General features: G+C 37.7%; 1 protein-coding gene across 15 annotated transcripts in view; it reads left to right on the forward strand.

Annotated features, from left to right (window-relative positions):
- Positions 1 to 9,774, forward strand: part of KLHL13 (kelch like family member 13) — a 120,113-nt gene extending 110,339 nt beyond the window's left edge. For 14 of the 15 annotated variants that reach the window (XM_037908368.2, XM_037908369.2, XM_043522008.1 and 11 more), the window contains 2 exons: positions 2,016 to 2,129; positions 8,170 to 9,774. In XM_037908368.2, the coding sequence (XP_037764296.1) occupies positions 2,016 to 2,129; positions 8,170 to 8,657 (602 nt within the window). In that variant the 3' untranslated portion in view covers positions 8,658 to 9,774. The remainder of the gene's footprint in view (positions 1 to 2,015; positions 2,130 to 8,169) is intronic. The other variant, XM_037908373.2, reaches the window with a different exon arrangement.
- The last annotated feature ends 2,346 nt before the right edge of the window (positions 9,775 to 12,120 follow it).

A 12,120-nucleotide genomic window follows, 5' to 3' on the forward strand; every position in this document is an offset into this window, starting at 1 on the left:
TCCTTTTCCCAGGAACATGTCTGTGCCTTTCATAAGGCCCATAAATCTGGAACTCCCTTTCTGACCCCATCCTGTTTCCAAGTACCTCCTCTAAACTCTCCACCAAGGAAACTTAAACTGTGGTTTCTTTTTAAATTATTGTCTGTTCTCAGTTGCCTGCATTATTTTCACGAGCAACCAAATGTTTGTATTTTCACCCTTGTTCTCTTACAGTTTGACTATTCCCTTAGTCCCCCACAGGGCAGATTGATTTATATCAGTGATTTAATTCAGCAGCAGGAAATCTTGATATCAGTAATCAATTTTAATCTTGTTTTTCATTTGTACTTCTTATTTGTCTAAAGAAAGGTTGATTCTCATTGTTTTTAATTTGGTACTATTTTTGTTAACCAGGAGGATAAACTATAGCAGTTGTATAACTTGGCATATACTTATTCAGATTCTTAATTTTTGCTCTGTTAGAAAATAGTGAATGATGCATTTCTTATTTCCTAGATGATTGACACAAATCACAAGTAAATACTTAAACTGCATTTGGATGGAAATTAAAATTCAATTAAAATGCACAAAAAGAATTAAGTAGTTTATTAGTTTAAATAAAATTATCTTAAATATCCTGGATACATAAGGAGAAAAGTGAGTTTATGAAAACATGTTTTGCCTTTAAAACTGATTTATTAAACAAGGAAAGTATTAATAATTAGTGAATTGATGTGATTTGTTTCTGGTCACCATGTCATTAAATATTTTAGAACTAGTAGATCTCATCCTCTCTCACCTCATTTTTATTCATAGATAGTAACAGGAAAACAAGCTTTCATGCTTTTTCAGTTGGTTTCCCAACTCTGAACAAATAATTTAACTGAACTAGTTGAATAAACTGAGATGAGTGAAATATTTTCTGTGCAACTGCGGAAGCTATCAAAAGCTGATTTGTCGCTTCAACAGTCTCTGGTTCCAGGTGTTTGACCATTGACTTCCACCAGTTCAGTGGTTTGAAGTTTCTTTAAAACTTCAGCAGCAAACATGTACTCCTTGAATATTATTTTTATTTAAATTATCTTACTATATTTTATTAAGTTTAGGCCTTAACACAGGTCATCATTTTAATTACATTTTATTTTTAAAAATAAACCTATTTAAATTTTTAAAAACATCTTAAATCATTGTTTATCTACCTCAGTCCTGCAAACAAAATTGCATGAACAGAGTTCTGTTCCCACACAGAGCTGCCTTTAAGCCAGTACGGCCCTACATAGTTTTCTTTGCAGGCTTGGATCCTGGAAGCAATTTGGGTTAGACCTGTATCCTTTTTTGTGAAGTGTCATGCACTTCTGTGGTGCTGTATAAGTAGTAAATAGCAGTCACTACAAAAGGTGGTATCACATTCCCAAATCAAGAATTCATATGCCAGGTGTCCTTTCAGGCAATCTTTGAGTGAGTGGCATAATGGGATTCTAATGCAGTAGATAGAGCACAAGCTGGGTCTGTATCCATATGTGCCTGGGTGGGACACTTTTAAAGAAATGTGACTAACACAGGTCCTTCTGATTCCCTAATGTTTTCATCCACTTAGACATGTTTAAAGTTTGCTCCATATCAGTTTGCACCAGGCACTGGGAAGGTTTTATGAGAAGGAGGATTAGAAAAGCAGAATTACCTAATTTTATTTTCACTTTTTTTGAGTACACCATAGTGTGTGCAGAGCAAGATAAATGAAAGCTGTGGCAGGCTAAGCAGCAACTGTATTGAATGCAAACCAGGGAAAACAATTGGGCAAGAGTTCGTTCTTCTGCACCTGTGGGACAAAAAAAACGTATAGGCTATTCAAGGATATCTTTAACTACACGGAGTAACTGAACAAATCTCTGAAACTTTCTTATATTGATAACCTATTTTTCATTGATGTATTGTCTATTTATGAATGTATTAGTTTCACTACTACTGCACTCAAAATCAAATTACCATGCTAAATTCAAGCACTCTTTTTTTTGTTTGTTTGTTTTTTTTAACAGCCACAGTGGAATGTTACAATCCAAGAATGAATGAATGGAGCTATGTTGCAAAAATGAATGAGCCCCACTATGGTCATGCTGGAACTGTGTATGGGGGATTAATGTATATTTCAGGTAAATCGTTCTTTTAAGTTTATGAACAAAACCCACCACACATGAGGCATATTGGCTACATACTTTTTCTTACTGCAGTGGGTGAAGGAAGATTAAAAGAATTGTTCTTACTTTAGATATAAAACATCTGCATGTTTCAAACAGTGATTCATAGCTTCATACAAAGTTAGTCAAATAACACACGCTTACTAAATCTCTAAAAGAACCATTTTAGATAAAAATACTGCTGTTGGTAGATACTTATTTTAAACCTGTCTAATTTGCAGTGCTCACTAGTACATCTTAACCTTCAGTGCTGCATTTTTATGAACACAAACACTCATAGTTGTCAAACAGAATTTGTCATTTTGCCCTTAGATAAGTAGTTACCTCACTAAGGATTGGAAAGGTTACCTAACACTACAAATACTGAGATAAAAGTATCTACTTATGTAAGACAAAGTTGGAAGGATTTTAAGGTTAACCCACAGTATGTGAGTGGTTTCAGAGTAGCAGTCATGTTAGTCTGTATCCGCAAAAAGAACAGGAGTACTTGTGGCACCTTAGAGATTAACAAATTTATTAGAGCATAAGCTTTCGTGAGCTACAGCTCACTTCATCGGGTGCACAGAATGGAACATATGGTAAGATAGATAGATTGTGTATATACACAATCTGTCTTACTATATGTTCCATTCTGTGCATCCGATGAAGTGAGCTGTAGCTCACGAAAGCTTACGCTCTAATAAATTTGTTAGTCTCTAAGGTGCCACAAGTACTCCTGTTCTTTTTTGCAGTATGTGAGTGGTGTCTTTACTCCTTTCACTGCTTCTGTGTTGCTGTAACTTTTGATTGGTCCTGTGCCTCTGAAAGGCGATAATGTAATGCATGCTGTTCAAATCAGGATCCATAGTTATCCTGAGAAAGAAAGTTCTCTGATCTCCCACATAATTATTCTCCTTTGAGGGGAATTCCATGCCAAGTCAATAAATGGTCCCACCTGACCTACTCTGATTTCACATGCTTTTCCTGGGTAGTGGCATTTAGTAGGCTCCATGCCCACATTTTTGCCTCATGCTTGTTCTAAATAACACTTGGCTCAGAATTTCCACTGACCTCAGACAAGGACACTTCCTTTTTAAAGCGATAGTGCAGCTGAAATGAGTGCATTGCACCCAGTGTATATTTTACAACCACTCTAAGAATTCTGTTTGCCCTCCTTTAAGAACTCAAATGCAAATATTCTATGACATTGGTTTATTAGATACAGTTTGAAGCCAGGCATGATAGGGTGGTTTTAGTAGATGGATTTCTCATCAGAAGGGATCTGTATTTTTTTACATGTTACATTTTAGATAAAATCAGGGATTTGTCATGTGCAAAAGTTGTTTTAAAGTCAGATTCCTCCCTTTCTAATTTATTTTCTATCTACGTATCTTTAAATTATTAGTGAGCTTACAGTCCCTGCTGCAGCTTCTCACCTTGCTCTTTGTATTCCCCACAGGTTTTCTCTGTCTGTCCATATAGACACCCTTACGGGTGCTATTACCTTAGTGATGAAAACAATGTCAATACCTAGACAGTCTCTCAGTCGAATGTTCTCTTGTTCAGGTTTTTATCATCTGACAGACTGCCAAGCACTCATAGTGGTGGCTGTCATTAGGTGGCTTAAGCAGCTCATTAATCCTCTTTTTGTTTCTTTGCTTGCTTCCTTTCCAAAGAGCTCTTAGGGGCTTTTTTAAATGGCTTTTACAGAAGTCAAGGATTCTGCAAATCCTGTGATAATCAAAGCATTACAGTTTAGGTCAAATCACTTAGACTTATGCCTATCTTCTGAAGAATGTCTTGTTTTATAGCAATCTCCTACAGTTAAACAGGTAGTTGTATAATTGTCAGAAACAATGCCATCTTGAACACATCTGTAATGGCTGAAATTAGTGTAGCTGCTTTCTCTAACCTCACCTGAAATCTTCATGCAGTAGGGAGCAACTTGATCTTGTGGTTAGAGTACGCTACTGGGAGTTGGGAGACTTGAGTTCTAGTGTCTGCTCTGCCATTTTCTTAATATGGCCTTGGGAAAGTGTGAGAACTGAAGGCCAATTAGGAGGAGCTGGTCAGGCTTTTAGGTTGACCAACTAGTATGCACTCAGGCCTCAAAGGTTCTGGGCATATGTTGCTTATTGAAAGAAATTTGACTTTTTATAAATTTTATTAAAACAAAAATTAAAAAAACAGATCACCAAAGCTCAACCTACTATTAATATTAAACTTAACTAACAGTAAAGCACTACAACTGTCAAATCAAGGGCAAATCGAACATGTTAGACTCAATATTGAATTACAGTTAAATCATCAAATTAATACGAAAAATGATCAATCTTTTTACAGATTTTTAAGAAGGTGCCTGTTCGTATCGTTATAATTCCCATCTAAGGAATTTTGACCAGAGGGAGTCAAATCTATAATTGCTTAATACTAAAGCCAAATTATTATCTAATGTCTGGACAACCTCAAAGCCAATTATAGAGCTTACTCCTTGGATTTCGGTGTGATGGCTAACCCTTCCTCCCCAGAGATGGTATAATACAGACTGTAACAGGAAATTCTTGATAAGCCATTGTTTAACAACTCTTATTTTCCTGAAATTGTCGGTGACAATCTCAATTCTTTCAGTTCTATTAAACATAGGACACACAACATACTCTAATGAGTATCTCTGTGAGACATTTAGAGCTGATTATACCTGGGGAAATTTTCTTTCAGGCTCCGTCCCTGTCTGGCCTTCATGAGTACAGCCCCACTTGCACTTCCATGCCCTAAACATAAAAAGGTTAAAAACAAGACAAAAACCCAAACAGAAAAAATTCTATTTAGAATAGCAAGGGCTTTACAGACTCTTCAGCTCTCTGTCTCCTAGAGTTTGGAACTGCAGTCAAGGAGTCAGATGGTGGTGATCTGCTGGCACAGCACTTGTTGCTTGTGGGACTCCGTCAGGTACAGGTGAAGACTAGAGAAGGCTGTAATGGCTTTGTAGTTGATGTGACTTCCTCTCTTCAAGATTATCAATTTTGGGGATTTTGGCAGGTCAGTCCTCTCTCAGATGACTTAGTGACCCAAAAAGGCAAGGCTTCTTGGCTTCTGAGTCTGTGACCTTAATTCTGAGTCTGTGACCTTAGCTACTCAGCCTTAACTACCTATACTGGAGCCATGTAGCTTGGTCCAATCAGGAGCAGATTTGGTCAGGAGAAAGCGTCAATATGGAAAAGTCCTACTTCAATCAGCCATTTAAAAACTAGTCAGTGTTTTGCATACCAGAGAAACTGAGTCTGTGATCTCCTCCCCCCACCCTCCAAGTATAAAAAATATCTCATACATTAAATCTCTTTTTAGGAAGCTGGCATGATCTTATGTGGGTGAAAAGTCTTAAGGTGATATTAAATCCCCAGTTTACAGTAAGTTCAATATGAAATTCTATAAAAATAGGTTATTGGAAAAAATCCTAGTAATAAAACCAGTCCCTCCAAAATCATTCATCAGCAAAATTAAAAATAAATTCAAATTTATTATCAGTTTCATCATCTTCAATTTCTTCTTCCCTCATTCTTTTTGACCTTCCATTCAAGCACTAGGCTATTGGTCAAAGAGTTTACTTTCTGAACTCTTCATTTTTATATAGAAAAATTATTTATAGCTTATCAAGAAGAAGCCCATTTGAAATATAACCCCCTACTTTTTTATATAAGGGTCTATATCTCCATATAAGCTGTCCCTCATTTAACTCCCTGTTGCTTATTTTCTTTATGGTGCATTTGTTGTTGGAGCCATTGATGGAGGTTATCACTAAATAGAGGGAGGAAAAATCTTGCTATCAAGGCATGTTCCTGTAGCTCCTCAGACATTGATAGCCCTCTCTAACGCCGGTGGTGAAAGACAAGGTACCATGTTAAAGAGCAGCTGTGTCTAAGGAAGCATGAGGTTATGCACTCAGGGTCACTGGCCAGCTACTAAAGTTTACAAACTTACGTGACTGTCCCGTTTTATGCTTTCGTTTGTAGGAAGCGATCTGAGAAGTAGGTAAGTGGCCTCTGAAATTTGCGCTGTTTGAAGGGATGTCAAAGTTTGCTGTTCAGCATCAGCTGAAGTGGCAGTAGTGACGCGACTTGAAAGTGAGTAAGTGCTGCTTGGAAATGGGTCAAATGGAACAAAAACCCTTCCCCAGGCAGCACTGTTCATTTCACTCAAAGCCACCGCTTCTGGTTCCTCAGCTGATGTCCGAGTCCCTCTGATATGCTCTTGACAGAGGTGCTCTTCAGAAGTAGCTTACTCACACTTGGACAATTGCCTGTCACTAGAGAGCTGGTAAAAGGGATACTAAATAGTAGTCTGGTTTCAGAGTAGCAGCCGTGTTAGTCGGTATCCGCAATAAGAAAAGGAGGACTTGTGGCACCTTAGAGACTAACCAATTTATTAGAACATAAGCTTTCGTGGGCTACAGCTCACTTCATCGGATGCATAGAATGGAACATATAATAAGATATATATATATATATACACACATACTGATAAGTTGGAAGTTGCCATACAAACTGTGAGAGGCTAATTAATTAAGATGAGGTATTACCAGCAGGAGAAAAACATTTGAAGAGGATTAAGAGGAAACTTTTTTTTTTTCTCCTGCTGATAATAGCTTAACTAATTAGCCTCTCAGTTTGTATGGCAACTTCCAACTTATCTGTATGTGTGTGTGTGTATATATATATTCGTGTGTGTATATATATATATCTTCTTACTATATGTTCCATTCTATGCATCCGATGAGGTGGGCTGTAGCCCACGAAAGCTTATGGTCTAATACATTTATTAGTCTCTAAGGTGCCACAAGTACCCCTGTTCTTTTTAAACAGTAGTCTGTCAGATTGGGACTATGAGCAGGGACAATGTGCTCACTTTTCTCAGAACTGTTGCTGGTTCTTTAATTTCAGGCTCTTGAGTCAAATGAAAGTGGGGAAAAGTTTGCCAAATCAGAAAGTTTCAAATGGGAAAGGAATGCAACTATTTTCTCTCTTTTTAAAAGATTCATACAAACAATGGAGAATTAGTCAGAGAGCAGAGTTGCCTCTCTCAAATCCACAACTAGAGGGGAACCTTTGCACAAGTATATCTCACCAGTTCAGTTCAGAGGGCGGGCTCAGCTGCTTTCTCAGGAACAGTACTCTCCCCTCTTCAGGACTCAGCAGAATCCTCTTCACATAGTCCAAGTTCTGTGTTGGCAAAGAGGTAGAAACTGGGTAATCTGTAATGAGGAATGAACAGGATATAGATGGAGCCAAGGTTGATGCACATTTTCCCCAGCACCATCTATGGCTACATGGAGCTTACTCAGAAAAGAGAATACAGCCTGGGACTATGTTATCTTGTTGATTGAGCCATTCCCCAGAATTCGCAGGGGCGGCCACACTCCGAGTGTCCCTGCTAATGCAGGTGCCATGGTGTGGAGATGCGTGTGCTCCACACAAATGGTTCTGGTCTCCCGTATCTATATCTTTGAGCAGTGGTTCTCAACCAGGAGTACGTGTACCCCGGGGGTTCGCAGAGGTCTTCCAGGGGCTACATCAAGTCATCTAGATATTTGCCTAGTTTTACAACAGGTTACGTAAAAAGCACTAGCTAAGTCAGTACAAACTAAAATTTCATCCAGACAATGACTTGTTTATACTGCTGTATCTAGGATACACTGAAATGTAAGTACAGTATTTATATTCCAATTGATTTATTTTATAAATATATGGTAAAAATGAGAAAGTAAGCAATTTTTCAGTAACTGTGCTGTGACACTTCTGTATTTTTATGTCTGATTTTATAAGCATGTAGTTTGTAAGTGAAGTGAAACTTGGGGTATGCAAGACAAATCAGCCCCCTGAAAGAGGTACAGTAGTGTGGAAAGGTAGAGAACCACTGTCCTTGGAGATCTTCTAGAATTAGTTGAAATACTGTTACACTTTTGCTATGACTTGTATTTATTCCAGAGTCAATATTACTTTGATTTTCTTTCTTTCTATAGGCGGAATTACCCATGATACGTTCCAAAAAGAACTTATGTGCTTTGACCCCGACACAGACAAATGGACTCAGAAAGCTCCAATGACAACAGTTAGAGGTCTGCACTGCATGTGTACTGTTGGAGACAAGCTTTATGTTATTGGCGGTAATCACTTTAGAGGAACAAGTGATTACGATGATGTTCTAAGCTGTGAATATTATTCACCCACCCTAGACCAGTGGACTCCAATTGCTGCTATGTTACGTGGGCAAAGTGATGTTGGGGTTGCTGTCTTTGAAAATAAAATCTACGTTGTTGGAGGGTACTCTTGGAATAATCGTTGTATGGTGGAAATAGTCCAGAAATATGACCCGGAAAAGGATGAGTGGCATAAGGTCTTTGACCTCCCAGAATCACTTGGTGGCATTCGAGCCTGCACTCTTACAGTTTTCCCACCAGAAGACAACACAGGGTCACCTTCTAGAGAGTCACCTCTGTCGGCACCTTAAAAAAATCCTTTGACTTACGGTGTTGTGGTAATACCTTTGCACTGCATCATGGAGTGTCTCATTTTTCTTCAGTAGTATCTGTTAGGCTTAGCCTACAGCAATTGGTACAGTTACTGAGGGAGAAAAAAAAAAGACTTTGACATTACTTGTGCTGTTTGTTTGGCCTAGAATGTTTATCGAGTGGTTAGCAAAGATTATGGAAAAATGTACTCAACAGAGCCAAATCTTTAAAAGTGAGAAACAAGATATTGTCTATAAAATATATGAATTAGGTACGTTTTTAATGTTGTGTATTGGGTGTGAGGTACCTTACAACTTACATTAGGAAGCCCAATAAATCAAATTGGAAGGGGTCATAGTGAACTTGTAATTATGTTCACTAACCTTCATATTTGAAAGTCTTTCTTCCTTTCATCTTTGATTGCAGATTTTAAAGGGAGGCGGCCTGCACCCATGTGAACTATGACAAAAGGTTGCCAGCAGGCCTGAGCTACCTCCCTCTTTTCACAGAGTATTTTTGACACATCTCTTTACCTGCCCAACTGGGTGGGTGCTTTAAGAGCATATGGAGTTTCTTAGGCAGACAGGAGAAATCAAATAATAATTTAAAAAATATTAATATTATGCAACAGGTGGACCCTGTGTAGGCCTGGGTTTTTTTAATAACATATATTGAGGGGATTTTCCCTGACTCAATTAAGTGACACTTCAAACAGAAGACTTAAAATGTTTGGGCTTTTTAATTTTTGGTCTCTTTTCCCTCCCCCACACACCCAGTAATCAGCTTCCGTTTGTAAGGGAGCATAAGCTATTAATAAATTGGAATTCAGTACAGTTGTATGACCTGTTGTATGCCTGTATTGAGTTATGTAGATAAGGGCTAGGAATGTTAATTCAAGCCACTAAATTTGTCCAAATTGTTCCTTCAGATCAAATTTAATCTAATTTTTCTCCTTTGCTGTTGAGAGAACTTACATATTACACATCCTTTGTATAGTCTCAGTTAATAAGGTTATTTAGCACAAAGTGCAGCTTCAGCAGGAGAGCTGCTTTTTGCTCAGTGAACTCAGACTACCATGTTTTACCTTCTTTTGTTCAATAAAACTTTTAACTGCAATTATTCAGCCTAAGATACCTCATTAATGTTGCTTTGATTTTCTTCTTCTGCTCACTGTTACCAGGGATACACATTGCATATATATGTGTGGGTAGATTAATTTGCTAGGAAACCAATGCACAAGTGGTCTCAAATGGGTACTTTGACCTACTTTCAAGGCACTATTTTGGCCATACTTGTCTATTGTAATTTTAAGGACTGAAAATGTGGAAATGTCTGAACAATTGTGCATAGAGTGAGCTAATATGTAAATGTTAAGCAGTACAAATGTACTACACAGTAATCTTTATCGGTTCCAACACAGTAATTTGCTTCTGAATATGTTTTTTTTTTTTTTTTTTTTTTTTTTTAAGTTCTGGTTTTAAATCAAATTAAATTTAAAATGCAGGGCAAATAATCACAAATGTTAGTTTTGATTATCTGAACGCAAAATCCTCATTATTGTTTTTGGCTTTCCATCATAAAAAGCACAAGAATTTGTACTAATTGCTAGCAATCATGGTGGCTTTTGCAGACATCTGGAGATGAGTGTTTACATTATTTGTTATTTTATTATGGTATCTATTACCAGTTACAATATAAATCTTAGTAGCATGCTCTCAGCATAAGTGTTCTTTTCCACGTTTTTCCACTATAACAATATTGGGTTTGAACCCTAAATCTTCTAACTGCTGGTGTTTGTTTTTCTCTGATGGAATTTAATTGGTCAAGTGTCCTTCACTCATTTTTCAAATGTACTTTTATCACAGGTTTCATATTTTAACATTATTTTGCTTAAAAGCAAAGTGGTTCTTCCTCAAAACATTTTCTAACTCTGGGCTACTTATGTTGAGTTACCACAAGTTATCCTGTATGGAAATGAAAGATGGAATGTTCTTGGGAAATATTTGACCTATTCAAGATCAAATGAGTATTCTAGGTAAAATATTTTGTTCCACTCATAGGAAACAGAAGATGAGCAAATATTGCTGTCACTAGTGCAGGTATTTAACATACACTTTACCTAATTTTAGCTTAAATGCCACCTCTAGTGAACTCTTGTGAACATAAAACCCAGAGGCCTGTATCATACTTACTTTATTTTTCAACTAGAAAAGAAATCCTCCTCCTAGAAAGAGAAACAGCAATTCATTTTGGATGATTCAAGTATGGTTTTGGTTTCTGAATCCTTAGGGTCCACTTCTTGAAAGTGGATCTTAGCCCTGATGGTCTGCACTCTGAAGATGCTGATGGTGGAAAGACCCTTTGGAGATACCTTCCTGAAGGTTAGAAGAGGAAGTCTAGCAGCTTCCCTGTCGGAGAGCAGGTAACTGGAACATAGCAACTCTTTCAGCTTTAGGGATTCTTTTTAATGACAAAATGTTAGCTATAATCCTTAAATGCAAAGTGCTTGTGTTGAATTTCTGCACCAACGCTGGATGTATATGGGATAATGGATTAGATTTGTCCTTAAATAAAATGCTTCTCCTTTTGAATTTTTTTCCTGTTATTTTTATAGCTAAAGAATTCTACCACACAATGAAATTATTTCAGATCAGTTCACCAGGACTTAAGAGTAAATCTCAAAGACTCAACAGAGATGGCAAATTGTTTTTCTTTTGTGGTGCGCTGTTGAATAGCTTGACACTGACTGACTGCATCTCTTTTCATGATAGCCTGAGATAACCTCAGTCTGTGAATCTAGAAGGAATTATGGAAAGCTACTTCAGGAGAAGGATATTCACCCTCCACTTTTAACAAGATTGCTTTTGTGGCGAGATTGTGAGCTATCATGGCATTAAATGCTCACGGTACACAGGTGATGCCCAACTCCTTTACATCAATTGTTGATAGTAACATCATCTAGTTGTCGCAGTACCAAAGAGGGAATGGTAATTGAATGCAAAGTTGATGCTTACCCTGAGTTGGATGCAAGGGATGTTAAGGGGACAGCTGGAAGAGCCATGGTAATCTCCAATACCCAAAGGCCTGAGGTGTCCGTCTTCCAACCATTAAGGCAGTTTGTAATCTCAGGGTTGATCTGGACTCCTGTCTTGGTTCCCAAACAGCATTCCTAGCAGCTGCTGCTTTTTTCCATTTACAGCTGGTCGGGAGACTGTTGCAATCCTCTCAGAAGCCACATGTTTGAGTTCCAGGCTTGACTGCTTCAATGCACTATACATTGTCCCAAAGCCATTCCGGATTTCATTTGTTGCTTTGGATAAATTGTGTTGTTGCTCTACTGTCTTTACAGTTTAAAGTTCTTTTTGAAGATGTTTGCTTACTAGTTGTCTTATTGTAGCCCCTCCATCCCATCTTATTCTAAATAGTCATCCCCTATTCCACTGATGTCTTCTTTGTTCTAGC

This window comes from Chelonia mydas, chromosome 9 (assembly GCF_015237465.2).
Source record: "Chelonia mydas isolate rCheMyd1 chromosome 9, rCheMyd1.pri.v2, whole genome shotgun sequence".
NCBI lineage: Eukaryota > Metazoa > Chordata > Testudines > Cheloniidae > Chelonia > Chelonia mydas.